Source organism: Arachis duranensis, chromosome 1, assembly GCF_000817695.3.
Source record: "Arachis duranensis cultivar V14167 chromosome 1, aradu.V14167.gnm2.J7QH, whole genome shotgun sequence".
Classification (NCBI taxonomy): domain Eukaryota; kingdom Viridiplantae; phylum Streptophyta; class Magnoliopsida; order Fabales; family Fabaceae; genus Arachis; species Arachis duranensis.
The window spans coordinates 102,153,096-102,174,297 of record NC_029772.3 but is presented as its reverse complement, the minus strand read 5'-3'; the positions used below and the strand labels follow the sequence as shown (position 1 = coordinate 102,174,297).

At 30.5% G+C, this 21,202-nt stretch overlaps 1 protein-coding gene across 1 annotated transcript; it reads left to right on the top strand.

Annotated features, from left to right (window-relative positions):
• The first annotated feature begins 2,857 nt into the window (after window positions 1–2,857).
• Window positions 2,858–7,423, top strand: LOC107469235 (DEAD-box ATP-dependent RNA helicase 27). Its single transcript, XM_016088614.3, has 11 exons — window positions 2,858–3,545; window positions 3,657–3,842; window positions 4,104–4,187; window positions 4,687–4,728; window positions 4,813–4,884; window positions 4,970–5,269; window positions 5,395–5,433; window positions 5,517–5,621; window positions 5,821–5,889; window positions 5,988–6,113; window positions 7,003–7,423. The coding sequence occupies exons 1-11, from the start codon at window positions 2,961–2,963 to the stop codon at window positions 7,162–7,164; spliced, it is 1,770 nt and encodes a 589-aa protein (XP_015944100.1). The 5' UTR covers window positions 2,858–2,960; the 3' UTR covers window positions 7,165–7,423.
• The last annotated feature ends 13,779 nt before the right edge of the window (window positions 7,424–21,202 follow it).

Below are 21,202 nucleotides of genomic sequence, written 5' to 3'. Positions count from 1 at the left end.
ATGATATAGGAAGAGTTTTAAGTGTATGGAAAATGTCAATAATCCAATTATTTTAACGGTTGATTTGAATTATAAAAAATATATATAATATATATTAATTAAAATCAACGATTAAAACAATTGAAATGCTGATATTTTTCGATACACTTCAAATTTTTCCTATGATATATCCAACTAACATGTGTTTCTTTTTGGTTACTGTCTAGTTTAGAGTAAATGGAAATTATGATAGAATAAACCAAGTAAATAAACAAGAAAATATCATCGATATTATGATATAGTTAATTGTATTTATGCGAATTTGATTCTAATTATTAGTGCAAAGGTAATTTTAATAGATAGTAAAAATTATGACGGAGTGTTTGTATTTATATTTAGACAAGGAAAAGTCTAGGGGCCAGCAGTTTTATTGAATTTTGGCCAGCATGTAACCAGCAGGGGAAGGTGAGCCATTGGATGAAATCTCATACCAATCTCACACCATCAAATCATTATTGATGGCTAGTTGATGGCTAACAATCACAAAAATTGCTGGCCCCTAGCATTGCTCTTTAGACAATTTATGATAGAGTTACTTTGTGAAAAGAATGAAGAGAAATGTATAAACTTATATTAAAAAAATAATAAAAATAAAATGACATATTTTTCTAATTAAGTTATGTAATTATCTATCAAAATGAATTTTTATGTTTTACCATTTTTTATTTACCATAACATACATCTTTGTATTTTACTTGCGACTTTGCGTGCTAATGAAAAATTTGCTTCAAAGTCTAAATCACTAAGTACTAGACAATGGAAAATCATTATAACGTATAAACCATATTATTGGCATTGTTTCACTAAAATTGTTCTGTTTTTATTTTAGCTTGTTGAGTTTATCAAAGATGTGATTGAACTTCCAAGGCAAGCAACACACGTGATTACATTACACAAAATTTGAATGCTACCAATTAATGAATTAACTAAGGGAGAATCAGGGCATAATTATAAACAATCGTGCCTTATAATAAAAATAAAAATACCCTAATAACAATTGCGCAGATATAGAAGTATTTTTTTGGTTTCCCACGGTATCCCCCAACCCGACAGGTCAAGGACTAATCCGTCGCGGTACTGAGCTCCATTTAAGGGTTTGTCGCTGGCCAATGGGTTGCTGCATGCACAAGACGGGCGCAGATATAGAAGTATTGATCTCATAATTTCGTTCATGAATGGTTTTTCAATGAATAGGTAATCTCTTTTGTGTGTGTGGGAGGTACTAGTGCACTTAACAATGATTATTGTTAAATCCACTATTTTAGTGGGCCTTTCTTACCAAACAAAGGCTTTAGGAGTTTAGAGCCTAATTATATTTCTGTTTCCTTTCGGCTTATGAAAGAAAAAGAAAAACATCAATGAAATGCAATGGGGCCAACAATGTTTGGTGATTGGTTTTTCCCTGTTATTTTATCCCATTCTATGTGATATATCATTTAGCTGCTTAATGGAACATAATTAGGTGCAATTGCTATAATGAAGTTTGTGACCAATTTTAGATTATTTCCTTTCAGGTGATTACATTAACTAGTGCAAATAGATTATGATAAATTTTTGTGTACATTAAATGGGGTATAAATCTTCATCATTATGCTCCCTTTTTATTGTTTTTTTCCCTAGTTTCCTCAAATTTTCTGCTATATAATGTCCCCTACATGTCTCTCTAATGAGTACCAATAATGATACACAAACTATTAACGAATGTCCTACCACAAACTATTTTCTTCTTTTTTTTTCATAATGAATTCTTTTCTTGTTATTTTCTAATTGCCTCTACACATAACAAGAAACTCTATCAACATTACTTAAATGCTTATTTAAATTTGAGGGATGATATAGAAAAGTTAACATTCTTTATTCTTAGATTATTGAATTTAGATTCTCTAAATTTTGAATTTTTACTTTAAAGGATAAAGTGTAATTTCTTACTTTTAAATAATTTTTTTCTCATATTTTTTTTTGTCCTATCTATAAAATAAATGATTAGAAATTATACTTTATTCTTTAAAGTAAAATTCAAAATTTAGAGAATTCAGATTCTAGATTGGTGGTACCTGGTATGGAATGGATTAAATGGAGTTCAGGAGAATTAAATAGACTTCAATTGTTTGGCAGTTGAAACTTGAAAGGATATTTAAGCAAATTCGTTAGAAGGATAAATTATTTTGCTTAAAATTTCAAACAAAATGTCGATGCCATGTTTCCTTTGGTCAATAGAAATTCATTGAGGAACAAAGATTTGGAAAAACAATGCCAGCTCAAACTTTTACGGCTAATAAACATATTAACTTAATCACATTTCACAAATTTATTATTATTATTATTATTTTGACATTCACAAATTTTTATTTTATATTTTTTTATAAGCACAATGTATTTTTTTATTTTTTTTGTTTTTACAATATTTCTCAACTCAACAGACTAATAACTTAATCTGCCGCGAATATAAACTCCATTGACGCCATTTAAATTTGTCACACTTGATTAAGCGAATTGGTGCTTTTTTCTTTGGATTTGGTATAAAATTTTTCTAAATTTTTTTTTTGGGTTAAAACTATATTTTTAACCTATGGAGCATAGAACAAAGGAATCAGTGCGATGGGCCCAATCCTAGCCATTTTGGAGTAGCTGAGCCCAAAAGGAAATCCAAAATATAATTGACCTATTTCAGCGAGAGAAGTCCATGTCTTGAATAGTGGCTCCAAATCTTTTCTTTGAATCTTACATGGGACAAAAAAATACCAAGAAAGAGTAGATGACAAAAAAAACCGAGAAAAAAAAACGGGGAACAAAAAAAACCGCCACACGTTAGATATGAATCTTGGTGAATGACTAGGGTTTAACGAGTGAGAGAGAGAAGTAGAACAAGGCGCGACCGTGCGAGTGGCCTTGAGCTTCTGAAAATTCTAGAACCACCAGCCATGGCAGAATCACCTGAAACAGAAGAAAAGTTTCAAGCTTCAACCATCTTTATGAACGAAACGAAGAAAAAGATGAAGAATAAGAATAAGAAGAAGCGGCCTCGGGATTCTGAATCAGAGAACCAATCAGCTGAACCTCAACAAGAAGAGGGCGCAGAATCCTTGGAAAACAATGCGAACAAGAAGAAGAAGAATAAGAAGTTGAAGGGAGTGGAAGAAGATAGCTACGTTGATAAAAATGGTGAAGAAGAAGAAGAAGAAAAGGAAGAAGAGAGGAAAGAGAAGAAGAATAAGGGTGGTGGCGGTGGAATAATGAGTAACGATGAATTCTCTTCTCTAGGGTTATCAGAACCAACTTCGAAGGCAATTCGGGATATGGGGTTCTCATACATGACTCAGATTCAATCAAGGGCAATTCCACATCTTCTAATAGGAAAAGATGTTCTTGGCGCTGCCAGAACCGGTTCCGGGAAAACCCTTGCTTTTCTGGTCCCTGCTGTGGAGCTTCTCTATAATGTTCAGTTCACGCCTCGTAATGGTGCTGGTGTTATTATCATTTGCCCCACCAGAGAGCTTGCAATTCAGGTTTGTCTTTTCAAAAAAAATGTGATGCATTTGATATATGATTGTAAGTTGGTTGTTTATGATTGCTGATTTGTTTGCTTATTGAATTTGATGTTTGTTTGTGTGTTTTAGACGCATGCTGTAGCCAAGGAACTCCTCAAGTATCATTCGCAGACTCTTGGATTGATTATTGGAGGTTCGACGAGAAAACTCGAAGCCGAACGCATTGCTAAAGGGGTCAATCTGCTCGTGGCAACTCCTGGTCGTCTTCTGGATCATCTTCAGAATACAAAAGGGTTCATATATAAAAACTTGAAGGTAAATTGTGCCCTTCTTTATTATATTTTTTCTCCTTTTGTGAACTTGCTATGGTATGCACATATGTTAAGACTAGTTTGCTGAGCAATTATACTAGTATATAGTTATCAAGTATTTACGTGATTTGAAGCATTGTGATGATGATGATGATAATAATAACTCATGACCTCACATATTGTTGAAGCCCTTGCCATGATATCTGAAGTAATATTAAATTGTAGCTATTCTCTTACCATGAACTCCTACTGCGTGATTTGGCAGTGCCTCATGATCGATGAAGCTGACAGGATACTAGAAGCTAACTTTGAGGAAGAAATGAAGCAGATTATTAAGATCCTTCCAAAGGTATCTGAAATTTGTTTCACTTTTTGTCCCAATAATGCATAATGTTATTCCACATGCGGATGGAATTATTGACCTTGAAAACATATTAACATCTAACAAAAAATGACTTAATTTAATTTACCAGTTACTATTACTATTACTATTACTATAATCTTTCTTGTTTCGTGGCATTACTATTACGTATTTAGTAAAAATGCATTGAGCTACTTGTGGATTAAAACACATTTCGTTTTCTACCTTAACAAATAAGTTGTAACATTTTTCCCTTTCCAAATTGTTATGCGGGTTGAGGACTTGGGTAAGAACTCCTCTTTAAAGGTTCTAATATGTTTTGTCACTACAGAGCTTTTTTTTTTTTTTTTAAGTGAGCAGTGATTGCTACAAAGGTCTATTTAGTTTTGGTTATATCCCTTTATGATTATTAAGGCAACTACGTTTATATTTATTATATGATCTTAATATATTTGTGAGCTTGACTAATTGATTTCTCATGGAACAGAATAGGCAAACGGCTTTATTTTCGGCTACGCAAACAAAGAAGGTTTGTTCATTCATCTTTTATCTTTCATTATGTTCTTTCCTAAAAATAAATTCTGACTCCGTAGTTTTTTGTTTTAACTTACAGGTTGAGGATCTTGCACGCTTGTCATTTCAGACAACGCCTATATATATTGATGTAGATGATGGGAGAACCAAGGTGATATCTCCCTACTTTATTGTAATCTTTGAAATTTTGTTCATCAATATTACCATAGTGACTTACAACATCCTCATCCATGCAGGTTACAAATGAAGGGTTAATGCAGGGTTATGTTGTTGTTCCCTGTGCCAAGCGATTCATGGTTCTCTATTCCTTCTTGAAGAGATTTCATTCAAAAAAAGTGATGGTGTTTTTTTCTTCATGTAACTCTGTGAAATTCCATACAGACATTCTTAATCATATTCATTTGAATTGCTCAAGTATTCATGGAAAACAAAAGCAGCAGACCCGAACAACCACCTTCTTTGACTTCTGCAAAGCAGAAAAGGGGATCTTGCTCTGTACTGATGTTGCTGCTCGTGGACTTGACATACCTGCTGTGGTATTGTCATATTTATTACCAAGTTATTTCAAAATTTGTTCAACTCATCTGTATGACACTTTTAGTTTTCCTCAATTTTTTATTAATCGCCTGCCTTTTTTTCCCCTTCTTTTTGTGTGTTGTAGGACTGGATTGTGCAGTATGATCCACCAGATGAACCGAAGGTGATTCCTGTTTTCATTTGATTTTTGGCATTCTTATATGTTTATCATCTATATAACATGTTTTATATTGGTACCAATACCAGGAATATATCCACAGGGTTGGTAGAACAGCTCGTGGAGAAGGTGGAAAAGGAAATGCTTTACTGTTCCTGATTCCTGAAGAATTACAATTTCTTCGTTATCTGAAGGTCAGTTTCTCTCTCATTATGACAAAATGATATACTCAGCTTTCTAATGCTGAATGAGTTTTAATAGCTTCTGGTAATGTTTTTGCTTTATGAGAAAGTAGTGCTCCAAAATAGATTACTGAAGAAACTCGAGGCATGGTTGCTACCTTTGCCTCTCGGCTTATAATCAAAATAAACATTTTTTAATGCTCAATTTCAGGCAGCTAAGGTCCCTGTGAAAGAGTATGGATATGATGAAAAGAAGGTGGCAAATGTACAATCTCACCTGGTATATTCCTTCTTCTTCCCCTTGTTTTAATCAAATGTTTGTTTAGTATGTAGCACAAAGCTCAGCTTATCTCACAAAGCACCATCTGTACTGTGCAGGAGGATTTGGTAGTCAACAACTTTTTCCTAAACAAGATGGCTAAAGATGCGTATAGATCCTATCTATTGGCATACAATTCACATTCTATGAAGGATATATTCAATATACACCGCCTCGATCTGAAGGTGCGGTTTTCAAATTGTTATATATAATTATTTTCCTGACCTCTAGAGATCTATTTCTTCAAAATTCAATATATGATTTGATCATTACAGGACCGTGTTGAAATGGTTCACTAAAATAACAAAAAATAAAATTGGTAACAGAAGATTAATGAAGGATATCTGTGTTGTATTTGTTATCTTCAAGAGTAAATCATTAGATGTAGGTATTTTCGGTCGAAGTGCATCAATTGTGAGGCTGTATCAAAGGATAGATACAAATAGTGTGCTGGCAACGTATCATTTTTCAATGTCTAGATGTTACGGATCCAAGCAAGAATGAAGAATTAGGAATAGAAGCTTCTAATCATAAAGAGAAGCAAATGTCTCCTCTGCCCTTAAATTACACTAGAAGGAAGAGAGTGGAGGGTAGAATAGGAAAGACTAGGGAAGAGAATCGTGACAGTGTTAGTGGGAAAAATGTAAAAGATAGTCAGTAGGGATAATTCTAACGGATTTTCATTATTGGAGTGAGGAGAGTATTAGTAGCAAATTAGGGAGAGGAAGGGACAGACTTTTGGAAAGAATTAAGGCTGGCTCTTACTATCACACCCATCATCTTTTCTTCCTTGTAATTCCGTTCTTCTATATCAGTAAATTGAGTGAAATCATCTTGCGTCACTCTTTTGTTTTGTCTGGCTGTTTTGTTTTTTCTTAATTTCAATATCTCACCGGTTGGTTACACAAGATAGGACAATCGGACATGGCTTCAGATCCCAAAATTTGAAATAGAAAAGTTAATGCAAATAATCATAGTTACTGAACTTATATTGAATTATTTCAATGGTGAAATCATGTTGCATAGATAATACATCATTGATAATAATTCCAACTAATTGGTGTACTTGTGCAGGACGTAGCGGCTTCTTTCTGTCTTGCAAACCCACCAAATGTGACTCTGAACTTAAACAGCAGTAAGAAAAGGAAGAACATGCGCAGAGTTGATGGAAGTAGTCACAGCAGCCCTCATGGAAAAAGAAATTTTCATTCTAAAAAGCAATTTGTGAGGCATTAACTGCATATATATGCACCACTGCTTTGTAAAATGCTTGTTGTTTCTTCCCACCACACCCTCAAAAAACAGTTTTGATAGGATAGGAGCCCCAACAAAGTTTATATAATCATATGGATTTTTTAGCTTAGCCATCATAAACATCAGCTTCGAATGTGTCTGCTTATATTATTAACTGTAATATTAGTTGTGATAATGGTTTCCTTTCGTTTGTTACATTACCATTTCATCAGTAATTAATCAATTTTTTTGTTTTTATTTACTCAATATTTTTTTATGGTTATTGGTGTACATGTATTTTATTAGTCAGATCTTAATACTAAAGCACTAAACTGTAATCTGTATTTCCAATAGAAATTCTTTTCTATCCCAAGAGTACAAGTGAACATGACATTTTCTAAACAAATCTAGAATATTGTTATTTTTTTACAAACTCGTTTATTATGAGCATTGGGAAAGAGAATGAAGGAATGTCCCACCATTGTGTACGAGTAAATATGAGAAATGAACCACTTTATAATAGTTGTTGACATTATATATAAGTGCAATTTCTACAAAAAAAAAATTATCTTTTTTGTCTCTAATGTTTGGAGTAAGTTTCAGTTATTTTTAACGTTTAAATCGTTTTTTTAATTTAAGTTTTTAACATTTTAAAATTGACTCAATATCCTAGTGTTAGTGATCTATTAAGATTTTGAAACGTTAAAGACTTGAATAGAAAAAAAATATTGGGAACAAAAATGATACATTACTCTTAGAAAAATTACCAAATTAAGTAAAATGATAATGAATTTTAACGAAAGAAATTGGTTATAGAATGACTAGTATATAAATTTCCGGAAAAGAAAAAAAAGAGTATGTACATATACAATAAAGTATAAATTATATCTTTTTGTCTCTAATATACCAAATTTTTTTAATATTTAATTTAATTAATTTTACTTTTAATTTTTTAATAAATTATAATTTTTCTTCAAAATAAAATTTATTTAAATTAAACATTAAAGAAGTTTAATACATTAGAAACAAAAAGGTATAATTTATACTTTATTATATATGTATCATATTCATTTTTTTCTTTTTCTGAAAGTTTATCTACTAGTCATTCTAGAATTATTCTATGATGAATAAAAATCTTGAATTCGTAATGCAATTCATTCTGTTAAAATTTACTTTCATTTTACTTGATTTGGTAATTCTTCTAAGAATAATGTATCATTTTTGTTCCCAACATTTTCGTCCTATTTAAATCTCTAACATTTCAAAATCGTCTCAATTTTATCCCACCATCAATTTTGTTAACAGATCTCTAATGGTAGGACAATATTAAAACAATTTTAAAACGTTAAAAACTTAAAAAGGACTATTTAAACATTTGGGATAATTTTAAAACTTAACCAAACGTAGGAACAAAAACAATATTTTATTCTCCTACAAATATAGGCGCCATCCTTAAAAAAAAAAGTCAATACCTAAAAGAAAATTTCATTACCAACTCTTATGATTTATGATCAAAACAACAAAACACAGTGGCTAATTTGTAATTTATCTCCACAAACTTTGATTTATTCGAAGAGGTCAATTGCAATTCATAATATTAATCTTGTACAGTTGTACGTGTAATTGATAAGTTCAAATTCTCATAAAGATAAATGGTTAAGATTTGGAGGCTACTTTATTGATCAAAAAACATAGATTTATGATGTTACTTAGGAAGACATGATAATGGCTGTCCCTTTCCCTTTTGTTACTTAGCAATGGTATTTGATATAACCAGACAAAATTGATATATATATATATAAAAGAAAATAAAAATGAAAGAAACTAGGCTTGCCTGCCAAATGGACCATTTTGAACAGAAATACATTGGCTCATTTGGTTTGTATAATATGGCCGAATGCAATTTTTCACGTTATATCTAGACCACAATTTTTTTTTTAGATTTAAATTCAAAGAATAGAATTCAATAGACCTAAAAGATGATCTTTATCATGGATTCTTGGTTCATAAGAAATTATATTTTTGAGAATTTGAGATTGTTAACAGATACAAGAAGACTAAGATACCCTTGTTTAAGCTTATGTGAGTGACAAAGTAATTATGCTAACAAAGTATTAAAATAAGAAATTGTTATTTTTAAATCTGATTCGAAGTCTTAATAAAAATCCAAAATTTTATAGTCACCCCGAGTGTAGAAAAAAATAATTATGTTAATATTTTATATAATGTTTTACATTTTAATAATGTTTATAAAATAATATAATCATCATAATTGATAATAAATACAATATAAATTTCTTTTTCATGTTAATTAACAACGAGTTTAATTATTTAAATTAATAATAAATATTAGTTAAAAATACATTTTAACTTAATACCATAGTTATAAATTTTTATTAAAGTAAGATAATTATGTTTAGTATAACTATTGAAATTGAAAGAATACTGTATGTTAAACAAGCAAATATTGTAATTTACTTCTTACAAGCATATTAGGCAAATCAGTAAGAAATTAGTACATATGTTATAATGCAATTTTAGAACATAATAAAAATACATTAAAAAAATAATGACCTTTTATTAATTGAATAATGACATTGTAATATTTTTATTGGTTATTATAGTTTTTTTATCATCTAAATTTCTTTATGTAAGAGTTTCAAGAACCACTTCCAGTTGTCTTTGTTTTCAATATGAACAATTGTCCATGCAATTGGGTACACATGATTATTTGCGTTTTGACTCATGGCGCACAACAGCCAACCTCCATAATAGGTCTTCAAAAAAGCCCCATCAAGTCCTACTAAGTGTCTACAGCCACCCACAAAACCTTTCTTGCATCCATGCAAACAGACATAAAACCTTTCAAATATACCTTCTCCATTAGGCATTGGACTAACACCTAACTTGATAGTTGAATCCGGATTAGATCTCAATAGCTCTTTTGCATAATCTCTGAGTTTAGCATATTCTGCAGCTTCATCATCCCTCACTATTTTCCTTGCATCACCCAAAGCTCTTGTAATTGTAGTCCTAGACAATTGTATTCCAGTTTTTGCTTTAAAATAATTAAAAACTGCATAGTATCTAAATGTTGGGAGCTTCCTAACCTTCTTAACAAGTACATCAGTTACCCAATATTTAGTTGCACATCTATTCTTTAAAGTTCTCTAACATGTATGATCATTATTAAAGGTCTTAATTTGCCAATATCCATTCGGTTTGTTATAAGAACAAAACACCATCCAGGGACAATCTTCATTTTTGCATACCACCTTATATCTAGTAGTGTCATTTTTCTTGTACCTAACACCCATATCCTCTTGCAATGTATAATTTCTAACTCCTTTCTTAAAAGCATCCTTAGTGGTAAATTCCATACCTAGCTCTAACCTCACATGTCCAAACTTGGCAGCATCATTAAAGATGGGATTCACAGTTAAGTTTACATCATCCTCAGAGTCTAGTGGAGTCTTCAGTTCATCAGATTTTCATCTATCATCAGAAAAAGACACTGTCATACAAATTCATGCATTACATCACTGACAGAAAAAGAATAAAATCAATACATATGCACATTAATTATAATAAAAAAATATACTTTACATACATTGCAAGTTTTCTTCTTTCTCATAATCAGATGCATCCATTGAAGGGGACGAAAAATATTTTCATCATTAATAGTCTTTTTCTTGCCTTTATTATGTCATTGCCAGTCTTCCTTTTTCTCCTATCGCTGGTAGGACCAACATCATCATCGTTGTCACTTCTTGAGTCCACACAGTCAAGTGGCATGTGTGGCTTGTATAACACTGGGTTTTTTGATTTATGCATTGTTGGTTGAGGGAGTGGGTTGAGAGCAGACTTTCTGAGATATGAGTTTAGATGTAATGGGATTTGGTTGGGATAGAGATTTAGGGGACTTCGCCTGTGAATAAGATTTGTGGACATTAACATTGAGGGCAGTAGATCTTGGTGGAATAGGCTTGGAGGGAGTGGGTTGGGAGACAGTGAGCTTGGAAACAATGGGCTTGGAGGCAGTGGACTGGGAGGTAGTGGATTTGGGAGCAATGGGCTTGGAGGCAGTGGGTTAGGGGGCAGTGGGCTGTGGGACAATGGATGGGGTGGAAGTGGACATGGGGCAGTGGGTAGGGGACAGTGGGCTGTAGTGGATTTCAGTTCAACTGGGATAAAGGTAATTGGTTCTTCAAGTTGACTTAATATTGTGCTGATTTTCTTCACAGCTTCAACACCTTCTACTCTATCTTCTTCTACGCCTTCCATTCCAACCTTCTGGCCTATAGCATGATCCTCGTCAGACAACTCCATTACATCAATTATATCAGGAACCGAAGGTCTGTGCTCAAAATAGATATGGAAGACGTTGTTATTCTCGTAGCAGTGCTTGATCATATTAACAAGGTCCTGGTCCACTTGCAATCTCCTAAGACCAAACTCCAACCCATCTTCAAGGTCCAAAAACCAACATGTTTCAGCCTTGTCATACCCCAATTCTTTATAATAACCTATTACCGCAAATACGTTAAGATAGTCTTCATCGACTCCAACCCATTCATCATACAAGTCAGATGTGTAGATAAAATTTCCACCAGGATCTGTCTCAAACTTTTCACCATGGTGAAAAATAAGTTTCAATCGATCAGGCATCTGAAGCTTACAGCACAATGCACAAAACAGACAGTATTAATCATTTTGTCGCAAAACAACCATATTGCAAAGAACTAGAAATCAACACTATATTTGTAATAAGAACGCATGTATTTACTTCTTATTGACTATAACTAAAACCAGATTATGATTCATGTAGTTACAAGGTTCATATCAGAAACCCTAAACCCTAACATTTGCGTCATTAACAACCACAACATTCTAAACCATTCACTTACATATACAACAACTCATTCACACATAAGTATCAAGAACCCTCAATGAAATACAAAAAATGGAAGAGAAGGATCAACATGAACTGTTACCTCTCACCGTTGGCAGTGTGCGAAGGTGATGCTTCATCGATAACTCCTTCACTGACCGGAGAGAATAGATTCTAAGGATGATCCTTGGCGAAAAAATGTAAGTGGGAAGTATGGGAGAATGAACAGACAGAGAGGAAGAGAAAGCTTTTCTGAGGTTTTGGTGGGAAACGTTGAAGTGGAAGGGGGACCAGCAAGAATTGTTTATTCAAAGGGGAGAAGATGTTGAACGACGTCGTTTCACACACTTAGGGCATCCTCTCCCTTAACGACATCATTTACTAGAATGTCCACATGACAGTTCACGTTCCACATCAGCAATGTTTAGACGGTACTTCTGCGAGAGACTAACGGAGATGCATATTTTTGAATTTTAGGGATTTAGTTGGTCATTTTTAAAAATTAAAGACTGAATTGAATAGCGATTTGAAATTCAGAGACTATTTTAGGCATTTACTCTTTAAAATAATAAAAAATAATATTACATAAAGTCCTTTTTATATGTAATTTGTAGGTTTAACATGAGCTTTATTTTTCAATGTAAATTCCGATCAAATACCACGAATTAGTATAAAAGGTTTTCATATATCCATACCCTAAATCGTTGCTTCTGAATATTAATTATACTTTGCATCTGAAACTAAGTAATTTATGGAAAATTCTCATGAATTAAAATGAGCAAAAAATATGAGTGAATCATGTGGAGGTTTCACAATAAAAGATTGGACGGTCCAATAATATCTGTATTATTAAATGATTCTAATAATAAAATATTTTTTTAAAATTTTTAATAATTATTGAATAATTTTTATTTAATTCTAATTATTAATTAACTTTTTATATATTATTTAATTATAAAATTTATTTTTTTTAATGTGAAAACTCTGGTCTCATCTTTTTTAAACTTAAAGATTACCAATTTCTTAATCTGTCATCAATTTATTTTCAATTACAGTTTAAAAATCTCCTTTTACTGTGATTATCAATTTGTTGTGCGATGATCGCCGTTATGAATGACAGGTATGCGATCCTCGCAGTTACAGAAATTACAATATGCAAAAATCCAATCGATTTTTCATTGAAGAAATCGATTGGTTGGTGAACATAAGTCCTTTGCCTTTTACGTGGTTCAGAAACCAATTGATTTTTACATTCAGTTAATTGATTGGTTAGTGAAGATTTTTTTTCAATTGCTTGTAAAACAATTGATTTTTTTATCTAAGAAATTGATTGATTAGTGAAGACTCGTAAAACAATGGATTTTTTATCCAAGAAATCGATTGATTAGTGAAGAAATATTTTTCTCTACAACAATCGATTGTTTTATGAGCAAAAAGTCAGTTTTGTGTAAGTGAATCAATTTTATTACCTATCTAATTGATCGGTTGAGGGATCCAATTGTAGGGCGGCAAAACATACCACATAACTTGGACCAACCCGTTCGGGTAGGGTAGCGAGCAGTGCTGGTTTGCCTGCAGGTCCTACACGCGTTCCTAATATATTATATAGGTTTAATTATTCTGTTGGTCCCTATAATTTTGTTAAATTTTCAATTAGATCTCTATACCAATTTTTTTTTAATTAGATCTCTTTTGACAATAAACATTACAAAAATCGTTAAAGATAGATAAATTGACCATTATACCCATCATTTACCTTTTACCAACCACTCACTCAATAGGGCTCTAAGTTCTGACTTTCTTTGCCTCTTCTTAACCTTTCTCCTCTTTTGTTTACTTCTCGTACTCTATGAATACTCATAGATCAAAGTCACTTATCTTTAAAAATCTCTAGCTCCAAAACTCTCATAAGAAAGAGACATCTTTATTTTTGTGGTGAGGCAGTTGCTGTCATTTCTTCTTCGACAATAGGAGATACACGTTTTTTGAAGAGGAGGATCAAAATCATACTTTTCAGCATGTAAAACCAGGATGGCATGTAAATTTTGGTATAGCACCTACTTCAACCATCGCGTCATGTTTATTGCGGTTCGATGCTAAATTTGCCAAAATGCCTCCTGCAACTTCCTTTACTTTCATATCCTCATCATCAAGGTATTTAATAGATAATGGTAGAATGTCACTCTTTATCATTCTTATGCAGAACTTCCAATTAACAGATAAATTTCAGAGTGTATTCATACTCTGCTCTTTCACCTGCCAAAAATGAATACAAAAGATTCTCAATTTTAAACACCAGTGAAATATGTGAATATGAATGAAATTTATAGGATAAGAGGTCATAACCTCAGTGGCCAATGACGATTGCCTCAAAAATATATTTATCTCTTTTACTGCTCCACTATCTACTAAAATATTTCTGTATAGATTGACTGAAGATATTGATCGCAAAAAGACATGTAGCTGCCTCACATGTCACACTAGACTCTTATCTAAGGAGGTTTGCAATAAGATTAATACAACTAGAAAATTGTATTATAGTGTCAATACACTTCTTTTCACCAAGTGAATATTTTCAGAGAATAATTATAGCTTACTCTCTAATCAGAGGATCATGATCTAGGCCTAAGATACAGACAAATAAGGCCACATAAAAGAAAAATATCAAGATAAGTAAATAATAATACAATTATCCATATAAATTTTTCCTTCTAGCTAACCCATGGAAAGAAAATTTTTTTTCCTCTTATCTTGTAATCTTTTTGTTTCTTAACAGATTTTTTCTTCTATTAAAAGTAAGTATTACATGAAATGAAATAGCTGTCTATATTGAATTTATATTATGCACACACACTACCAAAGTTTTACTACTTCAAGGAACAAACAATTTATGTATTAAAATAAAAATTCTTAAATTTTGAATAATATTTCCTGGTATCACCAACTAACAAAGCATATCGGCACAAGGCTGATTTCATTACTCCGCATCAACATAATATACTCAAATAACAATCCAATCTCTTATTTAAACTTTAAAAAATAACTAAATTGTTCTAACATAACATCTCTGAATGAAACATCATGGCCTTAAAAAATGTGACACTTAGCTATAAGGTTCTAATAAATATATATCACAATAAACAAGGAAAAGAAATGAGAGAGAGGAAATTTGAACATATTGAAAGCAAAAGGGATAAAGAGCATTGTAAGGTGGAATCAAGACCGTTACTACTGACCCTCGAAAGGAGAGAGAATTTGGAATTTGATTTTGAGAAGATTGACAGTCTTGTGTTGATTGGGATGAAAGCAGAGAGATTATAGGTATAAGAACAGTGAAAACTGTCGGAAACATAGGTCAGAACCTGTCACTTCCGGATTAGTGTTATTCAGTGTGGTTTCTAAGTTTTTCTAGGATTCAACAACAAATTCTATTGATAAGAATTAGTGTTAGAGGCTTGCAGCTTAATGTAGGCAAGAAGAAATTATATTTGGGCCAATTTTAGTTGGTTTAAATTTTAAAGTGAAGAGTTTTTGTCAGAGTCCGAAAAAGTGAAGAATTTTTGTCTAAGAAGAGTTAGTTTTGTCTGTACGAAGAAAAAAGAGTGAAAGCGAATTAGAAATTGAGAAAATAGTTAGGAAATCTTTAGTTTAGGAGAGACTTAATTGAAAATTTGGTAAAATTATAGAGACTAATATAGTGAAAAAAGTTGGTGTTGAACCCACAACTTGTACCTTATAAAAATTTGCAATAACCATTAAACTAGCTATTTAATTTGAATTCAGAAATCCTAATGCCGTTTCTTAAATTAGGTTCACTCAATTTTTTATTAATATGTATGAAATTTGAAATGATTGATATTTATATTTATTTAAAAAATTTTGATTTTCTGCGGATAGGGTTTAGAACCATAGAATACGGACAGGGTTAGAGTTGAGAGATTCTTAATTCGCGAATAAGGTAGGGTAGAGTTTTAAAAAAATTTTCTAACTCGTGAATAAAGTTAGGGTAGAGCCAAAACCCTACCATACCCATTGTCAATCCTATCCAATTGATTAGTTAAAGAAAACAATTGATTATATGCACTGATTGTTTGAAAGATTTGTATAAATACACATATTAATATATTACCTAATTACCTAATTTTTTATAAAATGTTCCAATCACAAATAATTTTTCAAATGATGTTTACACGACAACAAGAAGAAGAAAATGGTATAAAAAAGAGTGCAACTTCTAAATGTCATAAGGTTGTTCATACTTTAAAGGATGCTATATAAAATATAATTTAATTATTTTAAATAAAATACAATTAGTAAGACATACTAATTATATAAAATAGTTTTTCTTTTTAGTAAAAGGAGCTCAATACAACAAGGTGGAATTAAAGAAAAAAAAAACAACAATTGACAACTCTAAAATTATAAAAAAAATCCATAGTCATTTCCCACATTACTATCAACAACCAAAAGATTCGCCACCTATCCACTTATTGGAGCTTGTAAAGGATCTGTTAATAATTTCCACCACACTTGAACCTTGATTGTTGAATATTCTATCATTTCTTTCTAACCAAATTGTCTAGATAACAGCAAAAAAAAACTCATCAACCACTTTTTTCTTTTCATCTTTTTCGATAGTACATCCGTATAACTTTTAAAGTGTTGCTTGAGTGTATCTGGAATAGTCCATATCCTTTCAAGAATGAATAACCAACCACACCATATTTGACAAGTGAGCTCACATCCAATGAACAAATAAAAAACAATTTCAATAAATTTATTACATAAGACATATATATTATCATTTTGGTCACTAACACCTAATCTAATTATATAAAATAATTGTTCAAATAATAAATAGATAAAACATATAAATACTCAATAACTAAAGTTCTTTAATATCCTAGACCATTGATATCTTCATATCTAATTGTTTGTGTCAGCCAAGACCATAACTCGTGACTTTCTATAGTTGCAAACTGTTGATTAAATGCATAGTTATTATCATGTAAAAATATAAAAAGTATTTATTATATATTATATATTAGTATTAAGTGAAAGTAACGATCTTACATAATAAATAAAAGTATAGCCAAAATTTATGGTGTAATTACTTGATAAAAACTATTGACCTAAATTGACAAAAAGTTTTTAACACGATTTTTTTTTTTCATAATTTTAATATGAAGTATGGTAATTTTAATAGCATATTTAATTTTTCATTTAGTAATCTCAAAATAAAAACACAGACTAAAGACATGTTAGGCTTATTGTTAGCTCCTATCAATGATTGTTTTGGGTCAGTAAAATTGGGCCTTGTGACTTTTTGTCAGGCAGCTTTGTGATTGCTAATTGTTTAAACTCACAGTTGGGCCTATCAAAAATTCAGTTTTCTTAGAACAAAATTTAATTTAGCATAGATACAGATTTTGGGTTCGTTATTGACCCGGTCCTTGAAAAAAAAAAGGATTCTTATGACTAGAAAAAAAAAGATAAATGCTTCTGTTTCAATTTTGTTTAACATGAAACTCTAACTTTCTAAGGCTATGTTTGTTTGAAGAAAAAATAAAGAAAAAAAAGAAAAAAATAAAAAAAATAATTATTTTTTTTATTTGATTGAAAAAAATTAAAACAATGGATAAAAAAAATTGGTAGAATTTATTAATTTTTTTTCTTCAATGTTGGAAAAAAAAAGAAAAAAAACTTATTTTCTCTCTATACTTCTAATATTATTCCTTCTCTTTGTTTAATATATTTTATAATACAAGAGTAAAATTGTCTTTTTATAATATTTCTTTTCTTCTTATTTTCTTTCTATCCAAATACATTAAAAAAATAAAAAAATTAAAATTTACTCAATTTTTTTCCTTTTCTTTCTTTCCTTTCTATTTCCTTTTTCTCTATTTTTTTCCTTCCAACCAAACATAGCCTAAAGGTTGTTGCTCCTCTCTTCTCAAACTCAGCAAAACCTAAAACTTTTCACATATTTTCTCCATCTCTCCTCTCACCGTCGTCCGCCACCCTCCTTTCCCTTCACCGCCGCGCCTCCCATTCTCCTACCTCCCCCTCTCACTTTCAAGGTCACTGAAACACCGTTGTCGTGCGCTTGAGAAACCTACCCGAGAAGAGTGTCGTCATCGCGTGCCTGCCCGAAGAGAATCGTCGCATAAGAGGAAGAAGCGTTGCCGTATCGTCGGGTCAGAGGAGAATCATCTTCGTCGTCCAGCAACATGGCCTCCCCAAACTTTTATTAAAAAAATTAGTAATACTTTTTCAAAAAATAAAAAATAGTTAAGTTGGCTCAAATATTTTACTATAACTTAAAATACCAAAATTCAATCTTTATCTCTTATTTTTATTGCACAATAGTTTTTAGTTTTAAACATTCAAAAGATGTTGGATTTAGACTGAATTGAGTGTATTCGCATTTCGTAACTCTCTATTTAATAAGCAACACTCCCTCTACCTTTGAGTTCAAATATAAAAAAATTAGGTATTTTTATTTATATAATTTAATATTTTTTTATATTTGACTGTTTATTTAATTTAATTTTTTATATGATAAAAAATATTAATTAGAATATTCAATAAGTATTGATACTATCGTATTTGTATAAATTGATAAAAAAAATTCAATAAATATTATAAATTTTAATATTTGTCCTTCTAACTTATTTTTTATATATTTTATAGGATATATATTCAAATTTTTATATAAAATAATTATGAAAAATCAAAGAATTGCAGCTGATTAGTTTGACCTTAATTTTTTGAAACGAGACCCTGAAAAAAAAGTTTTTAAATTTGACAATATCACCCAAATCAGAGAGATGTGGTTAGACGAACTTATCTTAAATGGGGTCTATATCAAAATCATATTAACAATTATTTTTTATCTGATCCCCAAAATTTTATTTCAAACTCCGCCACTGTCCAGCAAGATTTTTATTCATCGTTGTCGTCACCGTTGGTCGTTCTTCTTTCTGGTAAGTTCAACTTTCTTTTTTCTTTTATCCAGGAAAATCATGGATATATATTTGGAGGAAAATAAAATTTTTAACGATAAAATTCTAGTTAAAAAGGTGGCAGGGGATGAAATTATTATTTGAGAAGAGGAATATAAATACCATTGTAATAATAAAGTTAAGCTATTAGTGGCGGATGAAAATACACTTGCATTTCAATTACTGCAATACTATTTTTAATTTTCTTTAAACATGCTTTCTGAGTATTTTATTCAACGAATATCACAACAGAAAAAGATAAATGGAGAGAAGAAGAAGGAGGTATATGTTTTTTATTATTATGAAAGTAATATTTTATATTTTTAATTTGAAAGTTGGGATTTATAATGGGAATGTCATACATAAATGATACAAAGAATAAAAGTCAGAGGATTGAAAAAAAAATATAATTTAGTAATATGTAACGAAAGAGGATTTTTTATGAAAATTGAGCAAAAAGAACAAGGTTGACAATATTTAGAAATGCCATCAAAATTTTTAGATTATTTTTTTATCAATAATAAATGTAAGCTTACTTGTTGTAATTTTTTTTATAATTGGAGTACATAAGAAATATATAGTATAAAAGTAGTAATAACTCAACAAATATTTTTTAAAAAATTTTTTATTCTTTTCATGAATAAATCTCATGTTGTAAACTATTCCAGCTGTGATGTTGATGGTTTGATAAACCAAAAAAATAAGTTCTTCTCATTTTCGAAAGAATAAAAAAAATTCCTTAAAAAGTATTTGTTGAGTTATTACACCTTATATACTATGTACTTCTTATGTACTCCCACCATGAAAAAATTACAAAAAATAAGCCTACATCTACTATTGATAAAAAATAATCTAGATAAAAAATTATTATTTACAACCGCCAGCCATTGGTAAAAAAAATTACAATAAATAAACCTACATCTACTAATAGCGGATGAAAACACACTTGTATTTCAATTACTGCAGTACTATTTTCAATATTCTTTGAACATGCCTTCTGAGCATTTTATGTAAGAAATATCATAAAAGAAAAGAATAGATAGAGGAAAGAAGAAGGAGGTGTATGTTTTTTATTATTATGAAAATGATCTTTTATATTTTCTGTTTGAAAGTTGGGATCAACTCAAAGAATGTATTAAAAATTTTGTTATGAAAATATCATACTTAAATGATATGAAAAATAAGAGTTAGAGAACTGAGAAAAAAATATAATTTAGTAATATTTAACAAAAGAGATTTTTCTATGGAAATTGAGTAAGAAGAATAAGGTAGATAAATAGAAAGTAAGAAATGTGCTTTTGATAAAGATATATATGTTTTTAGAAATCTCATCAAAACTTTTAGATTATTTCTTTTATCAACAGTAGATGTAGGCTTACTAGTTGTAATTTTTTCTATAATAGGAGTATATAGTATAAAAGTAGTAATAACTCAACAAATATTTTTAAAAATTTTTTTATTCTTTTGAAAATGAGAAGAACTTATTTTTCTGATTTATCAAACCATCCACATCACACTTTATATACACCTTATATACTATGTACTCCTTATGTACTCTTACTATGAAAAAATTACATAAAGTAAACCTATATCTACTATTGATAAAAAAATAATCTAGGTAAAAAATTATTATTTACAACCGCCAGCCATTGATCGCTCGAATGAAATTATTATTTGAGAAATTGAATATAAATACCATTGTAATAATAAATTTAAACTATTAATGGCGGATAAAAACACACTTGCATTTCAATCAGTGCAGTATTATTTTCGATCTTCTTTGAACATGCCTTCTGACCATTTTATTCAAGGAATATCACAACAGAAAAAGATAGATGGAGAGAAGAAGGCGGAGGTGTATGTTTTTTTATTATAATGAAAGTGATCTTTTATATTTTCTATTTGAAAGTTGGGATCAACTCAGAGAATGTATTAGAAATTTTATTATGGGAATGTCATACTTAAATGATGATACGAAGAATAAGAGTTAGAGGACTGAGAAAAAAATATAATTTAGTAATATGCAACGAAAGAGGATTTTCTATGCAAATTGAGCAAGAAGAACAAGTTTGGCAAATATAAAGTAGGAAAGCTTTGACAAAGATATATATATACTTTAGAAATCTCAATCAAAACTTTAGATTAT

Coding starts and splice junctions, on each gene's coding strand:
- LOC107469235 (XM_016088614.3), top strand. CDS start 2,961: ATGGCAGAATCACCTGAAACAGAAGAAAAGTTTCAAGCTTCAACCATC. Junction 3,843..4,103: donor TCATATATAAAAACTTGAAG/GTAAATTGTGCC, acceptor GTGATTTGGCAG/TGCCTCATGATCGATGAAGC. Junction 5,270..5,394: donor GACTTGACATACCTGCTGTG/GTATTGTCATAT, acceptor TGTGTGTTGTAG/GACTGGATTGTGCAGTATGA.